This window comes from Montipora foliosa, chromosome 4 (assembly GCF_036669935.1).
Source record: "Montipora foliosa isolate CH-2021 chromosome 4, ASM3666993v2, whole genome shotgun sequence".
Taxonomy (NCBI): Eukaryota; Metazoa; Cnidaria; class Anthozoa; order Scleractinia; family Acroporidae; genus Montipora; species Montipora foliosa.
In genome coordinates, this window is record NC_090872.1 from 25,650,283 (window position 1) to 25,672,782 (window position 22,500).

Genomic DNA, 22,500 nt, shown 5'->3' on the forward strand with positions numbered 1-22,500 from the left:
CTTCACAAGGGGTACATTGGGGGTTGGCCCAATACCGCATTTCCACGCAAAAATTGGCAAAATACCGAGTTAAAACCGTCGAAAACCCGAAATTAATTATGTTCTCATAGTTGTCTTTCCCGTGTTTGGGCTCTGTTGCATGGACTACATTGTCAGTACAGCAACACGAATCGCGATCTCGCACCAAGGAGGAAGGTTTTGGCAACGTTTCCAAACTTCTCCATGGAGACACCCGGAAGTTTACGCTTATCCTGGATTAAGTTAATTAGCCCTTATTCACGATAGCCGCCATGTTGGTTTTTAAAATTGTCATGAAATTAGCAATGGTGTTATGCTGGGGGGCAAACCATGGAATAAAGGCAAATTGCAGAAAATCGGCTCGTCGAAATATTAATTAACATTGCTAAAAGTACATTTTAGAATTTAGAATTAATTACCTTTTATAATAATTTTCTATCTTTTGATTGCCTCCGACATTTTGACTGTCTACTTCGTTATCTGCGCATTTTTCACTAAAAAAACATCAAAGTAACTTGTGTAATCATTCTATTTTACTACTTAGGTGATAAACATTCAATGAACGTGAAACAAATCATACGTGTGGCTAAGATGTTCGTTATAACCTCTCGAACTTGTGTGTTTGCCCTCTCAGAAATGTGTAGCTAATTTGCATGATAAGGCAAATCCAACACGGCGGCTATCGTGAATAAGGTCTATTGGCTTTAGAAAAACTGGGCCCTGAAATGTAAAATGTAATATACTTGATGAAAATTTAAGAAATTATAGGTCAAGAGGCCTGGTCATGATTCCTTAGGGGGTGGCACTTAACTACAGAAAAGACGATGGTTGCTAAGGAAGCTTTTTAGTCACAGAGCCCTACAAAAAGGTTGCATGGATGGTTTTACAGGCCAAAAAACATGAAATGCCCTCAGTATGTGGAACGCTTTTAGATTCTAATCTTTTAGCTTCTTTGAAAATCTTGGAGTTACCTGGTGGAAGCTTTAATACTATAACAATACTATTCCTTAACATTGACTTTAAAAGAGAGTCAGGATATGCCACACCCATGTTGGTACCTTTTAAACTGCTAAGGTATCAGACAAACTTGTTTCCCCTAAAGCTTTCCTCTGCACTCTCAAGCCGACTTCTGTGAGGTGGAGGGACCCAAGTGTCTGTCTCAGGATCAATTACAATGTCACGCCTCATTACACCAATGTCTCTTTGGCCTAAAACTATTTTAAGTGCTAGAAAAGGAATGGGGTTATGAGTATAGCAGCATAAAAAGCAAGATATAGCACTGAATACCCTGCAAATGTAGTGAAGTAAACAAAACAGAGAGACCAGTGGAATAATTGTGAGCTTTAAGGCAAGATAGAGGTGGCTGCCTCTTGAGACTGCAGGGTTGGCTTTGGGTTCAAGATGAGCGTGACCATGACACACAGCAACAACAAAAATAACTGCTTGAGCTATGCTTGCGATGCATGTTATGACAGCTCCACACCGCACTGCCACCCTGGTATCAGAATCGAGATGATTTGGGTCAGAGACAAACTTGTTCATCAAGGCAACAATAAATGGAAAGAATCCAGTGAACGACAAGGAAATGTTGTTTGCAACCAACATAATTTGGTTCATTTTCCTGATGCCATGGAACAGCGAATGGTGAAGAAACCACAAGAGGGCGATGATGACGAACGTTGCGATGTATATCAGAAATTTTGGCCACATTTTGAGGACAGTTTTATCAATCCCATCTTGATCAACATCCTGTTCCTTTGGAAAAATTCTCTGTAGTTATGTCCAGAACAAACAGAGTGGCAACAATGGAGAATACTCCATCGCTGAAACATTCCACTCTCTCTGTATCGATATAATTCCCAAACATGAGGTCAAAATCAGCTTCACCCATACGGATCGCTTTGCACTTCCGGAACATAATACCAAGGAAGCGATGTATGCAAGGCTGTGAATATTACAACAGAGATCAGCACCCACGATGTCACGCTACTAGTGTTGCTAAAAAGAGGCTGACAAAAGATACATTAACGGATTGATTAGTTCTTGACCAACATATAGTTTCTCCGCTCTTTCAATTGCTCCTCAGGCAACTCTTGAAGCTGCTCCTTGAGTAGATGATGCCGACGGAAAGAGTACAAAATCATTACTACTTCCAGACCCTCTATTATCAACATGTTGCAGCAAATTAAGACTATAGGAAGATACTTTTTCGGGTATTTTCCCCTCTAGAGCGCAACCAAAGGGCAAAAATGAAGTGAACATCAACGATGCGAGATTCAACCAAATCAAGACATCGTCCACATGAGCGAGGATCTTCAAACGATGCACGTGAGATTCCCAGACAGAACAGATGACAAGGAAGGACATAAAATACACAACAAGCATGAACCATCGATCCTTGAGCAGCTCCTCGAGGTCGGAGTCCGATTTCTCTTCTAATCTCCGTATTGGAAGGATCAGGATAGTGGAAACAATTGCAAAAACAGCATCGTTAAAACATTTTAGCCGGTTAAGATGAACGAAGTCTCTTTCTTCCTCCATGACTTGAAAACTCGACATCACGTGAGTGGCACGAACTTCCGAAAAGCGAGAAATCGTCGCGATGATTTCCGAAGCTTTCCGTGGTTCGCACGACGTACGTTGTAAAAAAGAAGATGGCGGGCGATACTTGTAAACACGATTCGAACCTCGAAGAAGATTGCAAAGAAGTTGATATCTTTGAGGCCTCTCAACGAGGGTAAGGGATAACGGATAATTAGTAAGACTCTGTTGTTAGTTTGCTTGTTTGAGTCTTCATTGAACTCACAGTTCCTCTCAATCTTTTTTGTAATATTCTTCCTCTAACTGTCTAACAACAAACGAAAATTCACCTGTACTTTGACCTGGTATAGTGTTCAATATTATTTTTTGAGCCCCATCTGGTGTTAAAAATTGCAAATTCCTCCAATTCCTGTGCCTTTGTGTACACTTCTATCAGGAGATGTTCTTTGTCTTCTTTAAAGTGATAACCAGTATACCTAGTCGGAAAATACCATAATACTCTTTGTTTGTCCCCCAAATTTTGCACAAGCATTGTTTCCTGTTTCTCTTGGGACTTACAATGGTCCCAAGAGAAAACAAAAACAATTCTTAATCAAAATTGGAGGGAGTGGGGGACAAACAAATAGTATTATGGTATAATTTCCACTTTAGTCAATTCTGAGTCAATTCTGAGTCTCATTACTCAGGGAGTGACGGGACACCAGCAACATTGTAATTCTTGTGTTTAACTCCACAGGACCACGAATATGCATTTTATGTGAAAATTTTATCTTTTCTTCACAGAGAAGTCATGATGTGCAGGGAACTCATTGGCAAGCACGGTGCAAAAATTCTTAGTTCATATGATAATCATGGACACACTCCTCTTCACTGGGCTGCCCTGGGAGGATACAGTGAAGTGATCAAATTCTTTATTAACTGCGGAGTTGATGTCAATAGGCAAAGTCGCTCTGATTATGGACCTTTTCCTATACACTGGGCTTGTGTAAATGGTCACATCTTGTGTGTGGATCTTCTCATTCAAAATGGCGCATCTATAGACTGCACGGACAATAAAGGTTGCACCCCGCTTATCATTTGTGCTCAGTATGGTAAGGCAATGCTGGCTGGATATCTCATAGGAAAAGGCGCGAAGAGTGTTTTGACAGATCACGAAGGGGATAATGCTTTGCACTGGGCTTGTTTTAAAGGTCAGGCAAATGAACCAGTTTAAAATATTCTGTCTAATATATCCAGGGGCCCGTTTCTCAAAAGTCCCGAAAACTTTTCGCGCCTGAAAAGCCATCTGTGAAATTGCCAACCGCTTGTTTTGGAAAGCCGATCTTTTAATGATGTTTTCAAGGTAACAAAAAGAAAAATAACTGTGAAGTTTGACAAATTAAATGCTTTCCGTTTTTGAGTTACAAAAGGAATTGTGACACCCGAAAATGGCCCGTGAAGTTTCGGAACTTTCGAGAAACGGCCCCCAGGGCACTTAAAGGTTGAATGGGCTAACCTCTTGACTCCAAAACGGCCTGAACCAGCCAGACTTAGTATTTTGCTCTGTCTAACGCCAGAGCATTTTACTCTGTATATAATGATAGATGATTTTACTCGTCAATGGGGAACCCCCGGGAGTGAAGAAGACCCTATTGATCAAAGAAAATTGACTGCATGACTGAAGTTCATAGCCTTCATCCCTATTAAAGCTGGGCAATGACGCTAGTAAGATCTGGATGGCCTCCTTTGTTTTTGACCATTTTTGTCACATGACTGAACTATAATGCATTCAGATTTGTTAATCTGACCTTTTTCCAAAATGGCCACCATTTAGTATAATTTCTTTTTTTTGTTTGCAAATTAGTCATTGTTGCCTTCTTTCAAGGTTTTATATTCTTTTGGATTTTAAGTTTAATTAAGAACAAGGCAACGAGGGCTCATTTGCAGGAAAACAAACAAATTATACTGCAATGATGATCTTTGCTAGATCTCCTCTGTGACAATCCTGCTCCCCTATGAACTGGAGAAAACAAGGATCCTGACCATCTCTTGCAGTATGGCCTATGAAATCAAGATTAGTACAGTGGCATGTTATTTCTTGGCAAACAAGTCAAGGAAGAGAGCACCCCATTAAATCAGTCTGGTAGCACTGTAGAGTTTGGCCAACTAAATTTGTCATACTGTAGCATGTGTATTATGTGAGAGATGTGAGAGAGAAAATGACCTGTGCTACTTCATGTAATACGGAGTTTAAGATCTGCGACGCGACGGTAACGAAAACGTCATTAATTTAAAATTGCAACTTCAGGTCAATTAATCTTTTTCGTCATTATGTCCGCTTGTCTAACTTCTAAAAACTAGTGTAACTTTCCAGAAGCTGAAGTAGGAGGTGCGGTGTTGAAGCTAAGACAGAAAATTCAAATTCGCTGCCTTGTGTTACGTTCTCTGAAAACTTGAGAATTGCCAATTTCACTTCGTACATTTGCAGAAAACGTGAAAGAAATGTACAAAAATGAAAAATGCACATGCAGAGCGTGCAAAGCTATTGCTTTTGCTTATTGAATATGCCAAATTTGTGACATTTTCGTTGCCGTTGCGTCGTAGATCTTAAACTCCCTAATGCCCACCACCAACCTGACTACTGCTCCTCTAGCCTGCGCAGCTGGCGTCATTGTTATTAACAAGCGGTAATGCCACATGAAGAAAGGGGAGAGGTGTGCCCCCCCCCCCCCATTCCCTGGGTGACTTTGCTGCTGGTTGATTTGCCTCTTGCGCCAACGATACTGCCAGCTACGCAGACTAGTAACTGCTCCTCTTAAAATTCCGTTTTTCATTGACTGTAAACCATCATCACCTCCCTTGCGTTCAACACATGAACAAATTTTCTTAAAACTGCAGGTTCTGTGAATTTGTGCTCCGACAGAGAAAATGATTTTGTTTTAACAGGTCACAGTGAGCTTGTTCAGCTCCTACTATATTCTGGTTTCGACCCAAAACAAAAAGACAGGTTTGGTCAGGTAAGGGGAGTTATGGGACTCTATTCACTGCTGGTATGTAAAGGCAGAGACGTTTTTTTTTTATTGGTTCTAGATTTTCAACCTCTGACTTAGTAATTTAAGTGCCAGCTCTATTATACTATGTGTTTGTCAGTGAAGGTAATTATTCCCTTGAAAATGATGTACCATCCAGATCCTTCTCAAACTTGGCACAGTTGATATTCATGCACATGTCATTTAAAATATGCAATAAAAAGGTGGTGTGACTGTGCTTGTTTTCGCTCTGCATACCCTTTATTCTAAGTGTTTTTTTACTGAATTATGCAAGAGGTGGAAAAATTGTTGTTATAAAGGATCGTAGCCCAGCCACTTTGCCCGCCCTGTTCCCAGGATGATAGCAATTCAACTTCGGAATCCATCTGTCACGAAAATGAACCTCAGGATGTAGTTTCAGAAATTAACTTCCCCGTAAGCTGCATCTTTGCCCCACTGTATCTGGTTGAGAAATCTCTGAATGTAGCAAACAGATCTAATACTAACTAATAATTGGCTCAGGTTTTATTTATGTTGAAATACTTATAAAACTGCTTGTTTAGACACCTCTTCATCTGGCCTGCCTGAGTGGAGATCTTACAACAGTTGAACACATTGTTGACATGGTAGGCATTGCATATTTGCTTCAGCTACATGGTTATGACCATCACATACACAATGTATGTACATAATGGTGGCTTTTATTTTCATGTAGTTAACTCTTGGCTCAGTTCTAATGTAAAGCATATCAAGAAGAAAGCAGGGGTCCAATGAAACCTCTGTAACTCTTTAATGCTCCCATTGACTCATGAAATGCCCTCCATTGACAGTAAAATCTGTCATTAGACAGAGTAAAAGCTCTTAAGACTCACTCCCAGGAGTGAATGGGTTAACTGAATGGCAGTGTACTGTATCCCTGGAAGCTGGCAGCTCCATACATTTTTGAAAATTGATGAAAAATCTCGACAGTCTAGCTGATGATGAGAGCTGCAGTAGGGGGGCTGCGTACATTGCTTGTTACTGGTTTCTTTTGAACCAATGATTATGAGTACTGGTAATACAAAAGCCACCTGAATTTTTCACGTGTCTGAAAGAGACAATCTTGCTTAAATTGTCCAGATAAGTGCACCTATCGCTTCTCCAAAAGCAAAGCTTGTGTGATCTATCTTTTTTTCTTTATCTGATGTCTTGCAATAACATTGCTTGCAGTTAATTTGATTTTACATACTTTTTATGTTAATCACAGTTTTTAAAGTTTGATAGTTTTAAATGTGAACTTGTAGGAAAAAATAAAATAATCTTTGATATGCTTTAAGCTCACCAGTCAGTAAACCTTTCATGGGTTTTTGTGGAGAAAGGTGAGAAACACCAGCTCGCAGTAAATATTTGTGAGTCTCTTTTTCTAATGTAAATTTTAAAACTTTGTAGGATTCCTTGAATAAAATGTAAACTTAGTTTATGGTTTTGAATAACCAGGGTTAAGGTAGATACCTATTGATTATTCTAGACACAAAAACGAACTCAATGTTATATTAAAGAAAATCAAGAGACAAAAGTGCTCTCATCTATAGCTTTTCGAACAATCAAAACTCTTTGAGGCAACAATCAATGACACCCTTAAACAAAAATTCATGGCCTCCATAACCTACCTGTAAGTCGTATACTTGCATGAATTAATGATAGTTCTTATCCAATTAGATTCAAGATATAATATACTGTAGATACCTTAATGAGAAAATGAGAATTTAGAAGCAATAAACCTTATTCATAAATGGAGGTCAATTTATAATTCTTTGTCTAAGTGCAAATTAGCCTACCAAGCCTCTATACCATACAGTGAATTAAAAAAAATTCTTGCTCTAAAATGAGGTTTGGTAGGCTAATTTGCACTTGGACAAAAGAATGATAAATGTGGCTGCCATTTATGAAGAAGGTCAATGGGATTTAGCAAAATGGCGTGGGCATCGTAGAAGATCACACTGGGGTTGTGCGCCTCAGTTGAATAGAATAGGCCATTTTCGAAATATCAAATATTGAGCTTGATAGTGAGGCAGTGAGGACAAAAACAATAGGAATGTGAAAAATATTTGCATATCATCCACTTTCCTTTGTCTTTGTCCTCTAAACCTCTCTTTCAAGCTGTATTTTAATATATCGAAAAAGGACTATTCTCGTTTTCGAATTCCAGCAACATTCCTTTATTTTATCCCATCCACCCCTCCCTTGCTCCCTCAATTACCGTATCCTTCCTCTTATCCCGTCGGTCATTTTCCTGTTTCTCTGTGCCTATCGTAATCCAACCATCAATAATATTGTTCTTTCACACACAATCTGTAAAATCTGTAAAACATTCCTTGTGCCCTGGGTTCCCTCCACCTCGCCTCCCCTTTCTTCAGTCATTTTTCTATCCGTCCACCTATCAACCCACTCATTCATCCATCCTTTGAGCAAAAGTCGATCCCTGACCTTCTATCCACTCCTTCATCCAACCGTCTATTTCTACATTCGCCTTTTGGCTTCTACAACATCGTGTGTTTGCGCGATATTCCCGAGAAAAACTTTAAACCTGCTAAATAATCGAGACAAAGATTAATTGACCGAATAGAGTGTTTTCATGTGACGTCATCGCGGCCATTTTGGTGTACCCAACTAATCCCCTGGGAAGTGAGCTCTATTATCATGCAAACGTTTTCCTTTGTTCGGTGAAAAAGCAAGGTTACTGAAACGCTATTCGGGCCTTTTGCAACAAACTGGTCACGTGACTGATAATTGGCGAACTTAAAGGTCGGACTTTATAACTTTCAGAAATGGAAAGATCGTGTTTGTCTTAGCAAGAATACAAATTTTTTAGAGAAATACCACTTCAGGTAAAGATTGTATGACCATTTCAACACTCGAAAATTCCATGCTTTGGTTTTCGAACGAAAGGCTTTTTGCCCTTCATAAGTACGCGCCACAAACAGAGCTCAGATTCCTTCCTACTTTTACCATGGGTCAAATAAGCGAGAATAAATGTGCAAGGGTGGAAATTTTCAGACTTTCATATTTCGAAGGAAAAATTTTAAAGCGGTTTGAATACAAGGATTTGTATGAAAATCATCCCATACCGTCAAATCCTTATAAATTCTTTCAACTGTAACAACACCACTTTAAACGGTATACCTACGAAAAATTGGCATGGTAGCTTATTTTGAGCTGTTCTTTTTATCTCTAATGAAACCGTCGTGTTTATGAAAAACAGGTCACGTGAATAATTGTTGCAAAAGCCCTATTGGCTGATTCAATGTTGTACCCAGTTCAAACCCTTTGGGAATAAAACGTTTTGTTCCAGGCATTTCCATATAATTTAAATGTGATTGCTACATTATAATGCAAATACAATTTACACAAAAATTACCCTCGGGAGATTTAAATTGGGTACAACATTGGGCTGGCCGATTTGGTCTATCGACTTCACTTCACCGAATTGCGTCTGCAATTTCAAGTGAACCAATAGACCCTTTGCATATATGGCGCCTAAATTTGAATAACAATACTTTGAACATCCTTAGCCTCGTACTTATGTTTCTAGACAAAAGGATTTTTCACATGAATGTGAGGCTTAGGATGTACATTGCCATTTATGCAAAGGGTCTATGGCCGTGCGGGTTTAAATTAACCAATCGAAATCACGAAAATGTCTGTTCCCGCGAGCCCGCTAATGATAAATTTCCCAAATGAAAGTGTCATAAAGTTTAGTTTCAACATCGTACATTGATAGAAATAATTTCTTTATAGGATGTTGAATTAAATGTTGTTGACAGCAATGACAAGACTCCCTTGAAACTAGCTATGGCTCGAGATCACAAACAAATCGTGTGCTACTTGCAAGGAAAACTAAAGCGAATTGTCTCTTGCCAATTAAGGTGGGCCTTTTGGTTGCATTTTTTGAATAATGTCTACTGTGCATTCCTGCTGGAATCAAACTGTTATATCAATTGTCAAGTACATGTAATGATAAGACACTTTGACTCTCTTTATAGTATGACGTTGTTTAAAAGGAAAAATTTCATCAAATAAGCAAAGTAACTCTTGATGCAATACAAGTGCATCAACTGTTAAACAATGCAGTGTTTCCCAGAGGAATTTAAAGCGAACCTCCACTCTTACTACAGATTAAGTTTAAACCGAAGGAAATTATGTTTTCAAACAAATTTGCTCGAAATTATTTTTTTAAATCGTTTATTTTCACTTTCTAATTTCGCGGGCGCCGCCATCTTGAATAATTATGACGTGTTACGGTTGCCCTATTATTCTGACACTACAAAGATCTTTTGTCTAATAACAATTGGACAACCGTAACACGTCACGATTATTCAAGATGGCGGAGCCGGCAAACTATGCGATTCTAAAACTTATTTTTTTCCAATACAGTCAGTTATTTTTTTTGTTGAAGTGGAGGTTCCCTTTGAGAGATGAGAATTTACTATATTTTGGAGTTTAATCAAGCTTGGTCTATCTCTCTGGTTATGTGCATCAGTGTTCTTTGCGCTGTAGCGAGATAGCAAGAGACGTATCTCGGCATATCACAGTTCAGCGAAACGGAGCAAGGGTTGCACAGTCGGTTAGTGCGCGGCCTTGGTGCATAAGGTCCTGAGTTCGATCCCCGGATGTGGCATCCTTGTTTCGACTTCTTTCCTTTCAGTGTAGCCTAAGTAGCTTTAAATACCCTTAAAATGGAGCACTGATGGAAAGAGGGGGGTAAAATGAGCGCACCGTCGGCTTCCTGGGAGAGTACTCTCTAGAGAGTAAAGGAACTTCCGACTTTAAATAACGTGTACCTTTACCTTTACCTATTTAAAATTTATACCGTTTGTTTTGTAACGACCTATTTACACGACACGATTTTTGTCGCATGCGATAAGCTTACGACAGTCCTACCACCCGAATTGTTTCGCGTAAATGAAACCTATAACTTGCTTACGATTGTCGTGTACGTCAGAAAAAAATGTAGCATTTCATCTTCAATATTTGACATAAAACCATTTGATGTATTTTCACTTTTCCATTTACAGGGACGTTGTATTCGGTCCGCCTGGCAGATCTAAAGCTGGAATCTTATTTTACTTCGGTATGCTGTTTCTATGGGGATATCCTGTGTACTTTTATTACGTAAGTATCTTGGAAAGTACTTGTCCTAAACAGCTGACGTTTCTGACAGTGATCGAAATCTTCCGGCAAAGCTTCTGGTCTCGGGTCTTGTATTTTTTTTTTTTACTGACCGACACGGAAAGGATAGAGAAGAATTTTAGGAGTAAACAGACTAAATGGAGATTTGTTCATTTCCTTGCAGGTGCTTCCCGATACATGGAGTTTAATTCCCTGGGTTCATTATGTGTTTATCACTTTAAATGTAATAATGTGGATCTCGTTGTATAACGCGAACATGCGGGAACCGGGGTTTATTCCTTGCAACAGTCCTGATTATGATATGGCTTTAAAACAAGTAAGTCATCAACAACACCTACACCTTTAGAGTTTGATAAAACAACGCCGGAACATGTGTTTAATAATCTGACGCTAAAACAACTTCTTTAAACAAGATGGCCGTTAAATTTTCGACGAACACGGACGGTAACAAAAAGTGGACTTTTTGTATCCCTAGAAAGTGGTTTCGCCAAAATTTTCGAACAAATCGTCTCTTTTTGAGTGAAGACATTTGTTAAAAGGGAGAGAATATGCATCCTGTCGACGTTACCTGCTTTTAGAGGCTATGTCACTCATAATGGGCAGTTTGAATCCTATGGGTAGAAGTAAAGACCACAATGTTGCAATGTTAAAATTTGTTGTAACGGGAAGGCCTCTTTTTGCCCGCTTAACATCGCACCTGTGCCCAAACTTATATAGATGGCGCGACACCCAAAAAATATCGCGTGAAAGCAGAGATGAACAGAAACAAGTTAACGCGTATTTTTAATTGTTGAGTCTCCTAGCAATTTCCGCTTTCCTTATTTTATTTTATTTTTGGTTTGCATCTTATTTGTTCCCAGGTCCCTTTCTATGAAGAATGGCAGGCGAAGACTGGACAAAATCCTTTGGAAAATCTTTGCCATACTTGTAGACTGGTGCGACCACTACGCGCAAAGCATTGTAGGATATGTAACCGATGTGTAAAGCATTTTGATCATCACTGTCCGTATATTAACAATTGCGTGGGCCTCAGAAACAGGTCAGAATAAATTAGACTAAACCATGTTCAAAGATATTCTCTTACATAAAATATTTAAGTGATCAGTTTTACAGAAAGCCGGTTCCTGATGAGCTTAAAATTATACTTTCGTGGTTTCATTTCGTCTTCTTTATCGTGTACTGTCATAATTAGTTAAAACTTGTTAAAAGAAGTTTCGCTCTACGTTTTCGTCCACTTTGAGGTCTTGTTTTGAGATTAGTGGGCCAGACGAGCGGGCCAGACCAGAACCAATTGCGCATGCTCACACGTGTTCCCCGCGCGTAGACCCGCGTGTACCACCTGCTACCAACGTCGCCTCCATGGATTTCGGCGGAGGAGAAATCGAAGGGTGCGGTTCTTTAATGGTTTAATATATAAGCCGTGATATTATTTTGGTTTCGCAACTCGCAATGGAGAGATTTAGTATTGCGTTTAGGGCAAACGGTTAATGTCAGACTATAAACCACGTTTTCACAAAAATGGAAGAAATCCTTTTCTTTTAATGAACTGTATTTTTGGTACTTGTTTTCTGCAAACTTCTCTTTTGCTTGATAACTACTTTTCAAGAGAAATGCTTCTCATTTGGAACTGCATTGTCACTCAGAAATGCTTTCCAAAATGAACTCAGGTATGGCAAACACGTCAGACACGACGGAAATTGCACTAGAATTGAAATTTGCGGAATTGTTCCTCGTTTACTTGGGAAAATCGCTTGGCCCTGACCATTTCATTTTTGTTTTTGTTTTTTTTCTTTTTACAGGGGCCCATTCTTCGTATATGTAGCTTGCGTTGCAGCTTGCAGTATAATCACAGTGTTTTTGGCCATCACAGAGCTTCGTCTGGGGGGATTCAGTTGGATTTTTCTTATCGGGTTATTACAGATGATTTTGGTTTCGCTAATCGTGGCAGCTCTCTTCATTTTTCTGGTAAGCGTACATTTCTTGCGTCCCCCTGTCAATTTGCGTTCTGCAGCCTGCAGTGCAGGCGTCTCATTAGTGAAGGCGAGTAACCGTTGTTTCGCGAGAGCAAATATCATGCGAGTTCATCGAGCCGCCATGTTGGATAGGTGTTGGGAGGAATTACACCTTATTCCAAAATGGCCGCCGGTTTAGTATTCTTTTGTTTGATTGCAAACACAAGCGCCCCAAGCTCAGAGTGACAGAAAGCCAACAAAAATATAAGGATTTGTACAGTCCAGCCGTAAGAATTCGAAAATGGTCTATTGAGCCATTATCAGTTCCTCGGTTGTCAACGGTTATAATAAAATACCAAGGCTGAACACTGAATCCTCAGGAGCCCAACAAATGGAGTCAAATATTCCTGTATAAAATGTTCCCACGCTTACAATTCCATCGTAGAATTCGAGGGCATTGGGTTTTCTTTCATCTCTTTTATTTATTTATTTATTTATTTATTGATTTATTTATTTATTTATATATATAATCTATATTTTTATTTGTAAATAGTTATTATCTTATCTTATCTTTTTTTTTTTTTCTTTTTTTTTCTTTCTTTCATTTCAATCCGCTACAAATCCTTATATTTTTTGTTGGCTTTCCTTCACACTGAGCTTGAGGCACCTGTGTTGCAAAGTGGCCCTTTTGGCTCCTCCAAGATTAAATATTCTTTTGAATTATACCTTTGAAAGCGTGGCAAAAAGGGCCAATTTGCAAGGAAACAAAAGAATACGAAAATGGCGGCCATTTTGGAATAAGGTGGTGTATGGACTTCATGGCAATTTTTTTCTCTCACCAATCTCCCTCGACTTAAAAAGCTCAAGATGGCCGCCAAATTTCGCGAAGCCGCCCACTAAAATACGCCTGCACTGTACTGCACTTCAGGCTACTGAAAAGAGTGCGAAAAAGGACCTCAAACCCATCAGCTCCCAGCTGGCTTGATAGCTCAGTTGTTATAGCAAGTGTAGCACAATCGCTTGTTCATGGGTTCGAGCCCGTTGAAGCCTGGCTTTCTTCAGCCCGGCTTTCTTCGCAATTTCTTAAGTTCCTTATCCAACTGCAATAATCAGTAGAATCTTCATTTCAATAAAGTTGACAGTTACTTGTGAAAATACATTGTTCGTGGTTAGTGTTACGAAGCTCGTTTAATCCCGACCACTTGAAGGGACTCATCAGAGACCTTTCTGCTGGATGAAAGTAAGTTGTACAGGCATTTTGGCAATTTACTTTAATTTTCCTCCACAGTCGAATCAAATTTCCTTGAACATAACGACCAACGAGAGAATTAACAAGAGAAGATATGCGTATCTTACTGGTCCCTCGGGGATCTTTCTCAATCCCTTTGACAGAGGTTGCATGAAGAACTGGTTGGAGTATTTTCACTGGATTCCACCCTATGACAAGAAACCTAACCTAAGATACAATGTTTGACAGCGTCACCGGACAGACACTGTAAATAGAAGTGCCGGGGCAGGGGCCGGGATCTTTGCTTGCATGTTATTCAGTTAAGCCTGGTCCCCAAGTGTGACGCAAGCATTAACATGCTCAACTTCGCAGACTTAGTAGAGTCTAGGACTGGAAAGTCGTGGATTTCCAATATCGTATAATCCTGGCCTGGAAATTCCGGAAAATAAGTTCAAGACAAGAAAAATCCTGGAAAATTAGATGTATGCTAAAACAAAATAAATTTGTTATCTCAACCGGTCTATTTGAAGACTGTTTGCGAGACCACGAACTGCTCTCGCTTTTGAAGTTTATGGAGTTTCATAACCAGTCCATCCATATGAACTATGTTCTGATTGCGTCGCTATTGAGGACCACGCTTTACACTCTTCTCTTGTTAATATAGAAATTTGTGTTGTAGAAAAGATCGTGTTAGAAGCAAACGTGCTGCTTACTTTTTAAACCTGGTCCTCTGGATAATGTAAGGTCTTTCGGTTGGGATAATCAATCAAAAATCAGCGGTCTGTTAAATAATGGGGAAGCAAAAGTACTTATGAAGCCATGCACTGGTGTAACATTTTTAAAGTAAGAGTCCAAAAAATTATCCGGTATTTCGGGCTCCAAATTTCAGAGATAACTCACTCTGTGATGCACTTTGAATATTCAAAGCTGGTTTCTCGGCTGATTAATTAGAAAATGATGGGCATATGCTAAGGAGGCAGAAATTGTAAACGAAGATTTCCCTAAAGAAGTCACCCCAAATTGTTTCTGTTTCTTACTTGAACAAATAGACGGATTGCAAAAATGGCGGCCAAAAATGTATTCTTTTGTTTACGTGCTAATTAGACTCGCTAGCCTCGCTCTCGAACGAAATTTCTATTGTATTTTGTCCATGCAAACGAGGCTAGTGAGTTTAATTAGCACATAAACAAAAGAATACGTTTTTGGCCGCCATTTATGCAATCGGTCTATAAGCACCTTCCTATTTCGATTTTATATCGAATGTAGTGTCCTGTCAGCAAAGTTTTACAATACAAGAATTTGTGGAATTTGTACAGAATTCAATGATGGACCTTAATTTGTAAGGGACGTAAAATATTTATGAAGTTGCGCCGGTTTTAGAAGAAATAAAAAATTCTCACATTCTCAAAGAAGTTTGAAACCGTGGATAAGTAAGCATATATTTAAATTCGAAACGTAGAGATGACGTCGTCCATCGACTCCAAGGCTATTCTTTTAACTCTGTCGGCCCCGGAGGGGTTCACTATTGACGAGTAAAATCGTCTGGCGTTAGAGTAAAATCGAAAAGTCCGCTCGTTTAAGTTTCAAAATAGAGGCTGCTTGACAGTTTTGGATCAGCAGTCGCTTGTAGTTACAATTTAACTGGCATTTTGTATAGAAGATAGTTTCAGTGTTGCCAATCTTATTTGTAGAGTTCTATGGCGATAAAAAATGAATAATATATAAATTCTCAACATAGTTATGAGTCACTCGACATTAAAATCAGTGAAGAAAAGTGCTCATTTCCGGTGAATTTTTCCTTTTCTGGAAGCTCATTAACAAACGCTCCCTTTTGGCAGCGGTCTCTTTTCTTTTGCGTTCGCTGTGCTGACGAGTACGAAAAAATGGGTCGAAACTCACTTTGTTGAGCATGCGCGGCGGTTACTTAGCGCCGTTATCTCGCGGCGGTTACTTGTGTGGGCTCACTTAACAACAGCGGAATTACTTAAAGGAATGCGCGGGACACAGCGGGCTCACGTCACAGTCAGCAAACATATCATGGGGCATGCGGTCCAAGGTTGTGGACGGCGGTTGGATGGAAGTGATGTGGACTATGAAGACTTCAAGTTGGCTTGATGGCTTAATTTGGTGCCGCAGAGGTCATGGCTTTCATAAATTTAGTCTAGGTCAGGAGCCCATCTGGAGCGTGCAACTTCCATACAGCGTCTGTGAAACGGCGTTTTCACAAGTAGGTTTATTTTTAGACTAGCCCTTCCCGCGAATTCGGTCAAAAAACAAAGGCAGTTCCGGTTCGGTGACCCTATGACGTCAGCTTAATATCTTGAAATTGGTCATCGGGCTCCTGTGGGAGTCTCATTCGCGGGAAATTCAATCTAAAAATAAATCGGTCTTTGAAAACGCCGTTACACGAACACATTAGAGTTGTAGGCTCCGGGTCATGGGTTCCTGTCTAGGTCCATCATTTGTTAATTTCAATGCAAGTTAACAAACTTAGGAAAAACATCGTATAAACACGTGTGCTGTGGATTATCAAACACCTTTGAAATTCATGGAAGCCCGCACTGGAATGCGTTCTATTTAAAATACACCAAAGCTGACAATAACGTTCCAATAAACATTTTCTTTTCTCTTTTCATGCTAGGAGGTCTGATTAAAAACATATAATTTTTTAGCTTTTACGAAATAGTACAAAAATGGTTCATTTACTTGATTCCCAAGAGATAGCACAAACTGACCACGAGAATTTCTTAAAGCGTGGAAACAACTCTGTGAGCGGGGCGTGACAAAGTGATTTGACCTTTTTGAGAGTTTTTCTTGCATTCTCCTGATCTCAGAGTGGGGCACCTTATGACAAATACATAAGAATTCGTTAGACTGACGAGGTGAAGAAGATGCAACATGTACATTAAGTGTCACCTTCGACGGTCATTAATAACAAACCATTCTCGAACAAGTGCTTAGGCTTAAAGAATTAGTACTTGGCACTATAAACTATTTTCGTTGGGTTCATGGAACGACTGGTTTTCGTCCTCTTGTTTGACCCTTAAGTTGCTTGCTATGTATTTGTGATAAAGTGTCCCACATGACTGGCTGCTGGATCCATCCAATGGAAGAGAAGCGTTGTGTGACTTCGGAGGAACCCTGAGAACGAGGAAGTGGTCATCGGGACAAATGTGGCGAAAATTGCCGACTTGTGCTCAGAGCGCATGACGATTACAAGGAATACTTAGTTTACTTGTTCTTTTGGGAGTCAATACGTTTTGCTATAATGAGCAAAAGAGCATTCTGTCTTTTCTACTCCTGATAACAGAATGAAAGGAATTAAGTTTTACAAACTATTGTTCTTCGGCCATCGAAGCTTAGTGAGAAGTAAAACAAAAATAGCGGTGATAGACATTTCGAAGCAACGCATTTTGATTACCTGAGGTTTCGTATACTTTTCAAAATAAATGTTGCAGCCTATGAAATTTCAAGTTCGTAAGAATGCCTTGCTCCGCCATGTTTCTCACCTCTATATATTTGAGTCTAGTAATTCTCATTTAAACACGTACTGAGCGTTCTTTTGCAGTAATTTTGGCGTACGGGGTCCACTGACCGCTTCGAAGTCGTACCACGCTGTCCCGAGCTAAACTGATGGATTCTGTTTTCAGAATGTGCATTCTTTTGGAAAACCTTTCCTCAGTTACTTTTGACGTTTAATCTCGCATTTTTCCTTTCTAATGTTTCCCCTCCTTTATTAATTCACTACCACATTAATATTTTTAGACAGAGCGTCAGTCGGTGATGATCTCGTATGCTTTTAATTCCTTACTCACGCTCCTAATTTGCAAATGAAACCAGTTTAGGCCGCTGGTTTTGTAAGAAAAGCACACCCGACTTGTCCAAGTCCTGTCCTGCCGCCATTCTTTGGAGCCCCTTTTCGTTTGATCCCCAAATAAAACTGATTGTAAACGTCAGATTGATAATAGTTGTAGCCGTCAGCGTGGTGGATTTCTCTCCATATGCAAGACTCATCCTCATTTGCCTGTGAAAGGAAAGCCGATGCCGTTTGTTATTCAAAGCCCCGCAAGGGATGAGGTGAATTTAAAACAGGACAAGGGAAGAATTTTTTAGTCAATAAAAACTGAAAAACTAAAATGTAATTTGAAACTATCAACCCAATTTTCTTCTTGGCAAAAAGCCTCTTCCGTTCCATAAATCTCACTGTTTATCATATCACCTGTATCTCAGTCCTCAAAAAAAAAAAAATGAAACAAACCTGAAATCAATAATGGTTTCAGATTTAAAATGTAATGTATCGATGAAAAATTAAACTTTTTAAAGAATAATAAGCGAAAGACATGAAATCTTGAGAACCTGACTGAAATTAGACTGTTCTTTTGTGATATTTAATCCGATCATTTTATCTGTACTTGAATGAGAAGAGTCAAAGTAGTTGTTGCTTTTTCATTCGTCTATCTTACATAGAATCGTTCAACCTTTCTACCCTAGTCCGTATTAACAGCCCCGTCACTGTGAGTTATATTTGATAGCCAATTTAATAAGTGACTTATTTTTTCAAAACTAGCACCTGGACACTTCGTAAATTTGAACATACCCTAAATTTTAGGCCAATATAATAAACGTTTCTACAAATGCCACTTCTCTCAAAAGTGCTTCAGTGGCCTCTCAAAACTGAAAGAAGGATATTACGTTCTGGACAGTGAAATGCGGATTCTTGCCGTGATTCAGATTTTTTTTAAGAACAAGACATTTTAAGGCGATCCCTGAGGAAATAAGAAGTGCCGGCCGGGTTTACCATAACTTAATTTTTAATCCGCCTACATTTGGTGGTAACTGCAGTATCGACTATGAAATTAGTGACGACTTAATTCAATGAAAATTAATTTTTACGACACAGCAGCATCATGCAACCTTGTGACCTCAGTATATTCTAGATGAGACCAATTTGTTAGCCGACGTAAAACGCGTTATATGGTGCTACAATTGTAGCTCTCGATCGACGTCTAAACCATGTCAGATTTTTATTGTGACTTTCAACGTTTTAACTGCTCAGGAGGTTACGAAAAACACCTTCGTTTTCACTGATCATACTTTTACCTCTGAACTTGGAAAGCAATTTGAAGTTTCATGTTGCCACAGCGAACAAGTCGTTTGCCTCTTCAAATGCGTTCGATAAGTTCGAAAAATATTTTCCGTTTTTCTCGAAGATATCCATTTAACTATAGAACTTACAGTTGTGTACAAATTCCCTTGGGCATTCACGGCGATATAAGCGTTAGCATTCACTCCTTGGATGGTAACTTTGCCGAAATCTGTCGTTTTCATTTCTAGAACTGGAGGAAGTGAAAAAACACAATCGATAAATTCTTTTTTGGATGAAGTGTATTCATGCTGATATGTAGAATATTTCAAGGATATGAGGAAGGCACACGAGACTAGACACAAAGGGGACAACTTAAGCTTGAAGACAATTTTGGTGTAGGTAAAACCTGGTCTTTAACAGCGAAGCAAGAATACCCGAGCAACAGACGCGCGCATACGCGTTGGCGTGTCGTTGTCCAAACTGACAAACCCTTACTTTCGATCAACGCGTACGCTACTCAGTTTGTGTACGTGGCTTATGCTTTTGCTTAATTGCGCCACCAGTACGGGAAATGTAAATTCGCTTTCGTTTGTTACTGTAATTACGATGCGAATATTTTACTATGACACAAACGTTACTCAATACGTTACCATGAAACAGGAACGAGGGGAGAAAGAATTTTAAAATATATATACCTTAGCAAGGAAGATGACTACGGTTACGAGAACGTTGTCTAAAAATACCTCTTCCCCGTCACTGGAATAATTTCGAGCTAAGATTACCGAAAGTCGTTCGGCATAAGAATTAAAGTATGTATCAACAATTGGTATGAACAGTGCAGATGGTTGCAGGAAACATTGAAGATTTATCGTCAGGTGTTTGCGTCCTCCACATAAACTCGAATTTGGTCAGTTAACGTCGTTGTCAGGAAAAGAACGGCTTGGAAATGGACCAAAGTGTAAAACGCACGTGCAGGGCGTGCACAGCCTTTGTTTTTTGTTGATTTATAGACCGATATGTTGTGACGTTCTCGTAACCGTCGTCGTCGTTCTTGCTAAACTGCTCTTATATATTATCCTGACGTGCTACGGTCAGTCTCCTCAATCCCGGTGTTGCTTTGTCGAGGATGGGAAACAAAGGTCTTAATTAAAATGAAAAGAAGGATGATGTAGAGCGTGCAAAAGTACTGTCTTTGCTCATCGCACATGCAGATTTGTAGCGTTTTCGTCACGTGGCTTGATAAAGCTCTCTGGCAAGAAATTTTAGTAACCCAGTGAAAATTGAATAATACATGATATTTCATTTCTCTTACCGCAATGTTCGTCATTCGTTCTCACTCCTGAAATGCTCTGCTGCTCAGCGTTGATTTGAAGGTAAAATCCCCACTTCGAATACAGGAAAATTCGCACGGACACCATTGTGTGCTCACAACTGAGTTGCTATTGCTGAACAGTGGGCCGTCGCATTTATATATACTGACCGCAAAGACAGACATTACATCACGGGGCCACTTAAGCGCACAGATTAAAATAAACTGTAAGGAGATATTTTCGAAAGATAAGAGTGAAGTTGCGCTTTTTACTAGAAAATGAATTTCAAAGGTCATTAACTATCTCCTGACCCCAAGGACACTTCAGTTTCTTACATATATTGATATCAGAAACCCGTAAGGGTTGAAACGTGTAACGCGCGTTCACAGCTTCCGAATATTCAGTGCGAACTGATTGGTTGAATGTTTCAGTGCGAAGTACCATATTTGGAAACCCCTCGCTCTTGTTGTTCCAAATATGGTACTTAGCAAATCGAATATTCAGAAGCTTGTTTCCCAGCACACAAGGGGCCGTTACACGTTTCAACCCTTATGGGTTTCTGTTGATATCCAATACAAGTGGCTAAGTGGGTGAAGATGGGTTATTTTTAAACTTGTTCCCATCACGAGTCACCAAAAAATTGAAAAAGAAACCCGCTAAAGAATTTTTGGAAACAAATCGCTACGCGCCAAATGGAACTGGTAGACGACCACCGATGCAATCCGACGTAGCGGCTTTTGATTTTCATGCACATCCTTTTCAGTCTTGCCTGCCAAGGCACATTAAAAACTTGTATACCGACAGCTTCTGTCCTCGGAAGCACATTCAATTTCACTCTGATGAATACGTGCATCAAACTGGGCTCGATTACCAACTACTATTTCCGGAAAGGAGCCCGGAAAACGAGCCTATATATGAATTATTCTCAACTGGTTATAGTTATCTCAAGAAAGTTCGTAGATAGTTCAAACTTTTTTAAAAGTTCGATCTGTCGAAAAAGTAATGACATCTTGAAAAAATTCTGTGACTCTCTCAATATCTTAACAAAAGGAAATATTGAAAAAAAGTACACAAAACAACAGCAAATTCAGAGAATGAATTTCAATGCGATTTCCTGTCTTAAGACTCGCGCTAAAGCCGGCCAAGAGACAGTGGTTAGGACGCGCTTGCCTTGCAATACCGGTCTGGAGATCTAGGGTTTAAGACCCGCTCTGACCAGCTACACTTGTAAATAACCAACTGGTTTTCCACCGGCCAGTTGGGATTCTTAACAGTTGTTGTTGTTCTGTTCCGTCGTTTCGTTAACTGTTTCATTGGCCCTGAAAAGCCTCTATGGGGAGAGGTCAATTAATTATGTATGTATTTCTAATTCAATAGAGCGTTTTCACTCACGTGACTAGTAGCCATATTGGATTACTGAAACAAAAGAAAGTATTTGCATAAAAATAGAGTTCAAATCCCGGGGGATTAGTTTGGTACACCATCATGGCTGCCATTCCTGTGTTTCGGAACACCAACATGGCCGCCGTGACGTCATGTGAAAACGCTCTATGGATGGCTCTATATGGTGGACCATATGACGCTTTCTCATTGGTTCATTTAATTTATATTTGATCGCAGCGACTTGATGCCGGAAATGGACACACGGTGCGACATAGCTGCTTTCGCTAATTTTGTCGCTGCGATTAGTCGCAAGAATTTAAACTGGTTTGAATTCGTGCAACTGATCGCAGCGACAAAATTCTACCGCAGCGGCAACGATTTTCGCAAAATTAACCGGTCACACGAGTCAAATTGTTGCGGCGACTTGTCCCCGCGACATGTTGCAGCGACTTATCGCCTAGTGTGTCCCGGCCTTAATTAACTTCGTCATGATATCGCCGAAGGAAAGTAAAACTGCGCTGGCGAATCTTAGCCTGCCCGCGCCGCCGGACATGTATAACTCGAGAAAATCTAAATACGGACAGTTTAGTCTGTCTTCGACGCAGGCTAGCGAATCTTAAATTTTCGGGAAAGTTTTAACGACTATGTTTAAACAATGCTACCCTTGTAGCCAGATTTTCACATGCAAATAAAACGATACGTCGTTCTCATTTTGCAGCCGTTAATAAAATTGAAAAAAAGACTACTTTGTCCGCTTAAACGTTCAACGAACGAACGGATGAAGAAAAAATAGTGTTCCCTATTT

General features: G+C 39.6%; 2 protein-coding genes and 1 pseudogene across 2 annotated transcripts in view; 1 reads left to right on the forward strand and 2 right to left on the reverse strand.

The window, feature by feature from the left end:
* Nucleotides 1-15,068, forward strand: part of LOC138001150 (uncharacterized) — a 27,379-nt gene extending 12,311 nt beyond the window's left edge. The window contains exons 6-15 of the mRNA XM_068847811.1: nucleotides 2,634-2,755; nucleotides 3,343-3,749; nucleotides 5,485-5,555; nucleotides 6,131-6,193; nucleotides 9,345-9,472; nucleotides 10,622-10,718; nucleotides 10,900-11,052; nucleotides 11,597-11,775; nucleotides 12,536-12,701; nucleotides 13,977-15,068. Of these exons, the coding sequence (XP_068703912.1) occupies nucleotides 2,634-2,755; nucleotides 3,343-3,749; nucleotides 5,485-5,555; nucleotides 6,131-6,193; nucleotides 9,345-9,472; nucleotides 10,622-10,718; nucleotides 10,900-11,052; nucleotides 11,597-11,775; nucleotides 12,536-12,701; nucleotides 13,977-14,162 (1,572 nt within the window). The 3' untranslated portion in view covers nucleotides 14,163-15,068. The remainder of the gene's footprint in view (nucleotides 1-2,633; nucleotides 2,756-3,342; nucleotides 3,750-5,484; nucleotides 5,556-6,130; nucleotides 6,194-9,344; nucleotides 9,473-10,621; nucleotides 10,719-10,899; nucleotides 11,053-11,596; nucleotides 11,776-12,535; nucleotides 12,702-13,976) is intronic.
* On the reverse strand, nucleotides 1,080-2,559 carry LOC138000435 (endosomal/lysosomal proton channel TMEM175-like; annotated as a pseudogene).
* Nucleotides 15,069-16,440: 1,372 nt separating the features above from the next.
* Nucleotides 16,441-20,477, reverse strand: LOC138000436 (fibroblast growth factor 2-like). The gene is made up of 3 exons (XM_068846851.1): nucleotides 20,315-20,477; nucleotides 19,152-19,252; nucleotides 16,441-17,940 (listed from the first exon to the last, which is right to left on the reverse strand). Exons 1-3 carry the CDS (start codon nucleotides 20,418-20,420, stop codon nucleotides 17,758-17,760), a joined length of 390 nt encoding a protein of 129 aa, XP_068702952.1. The 5' UTR covers nucleotides 20,421-20,477; the 3' UTR covers nucleotides 16,441-17,757.
* Nucleotides 20,478-22,500: the final 2,023 nt, after the last annotated feature.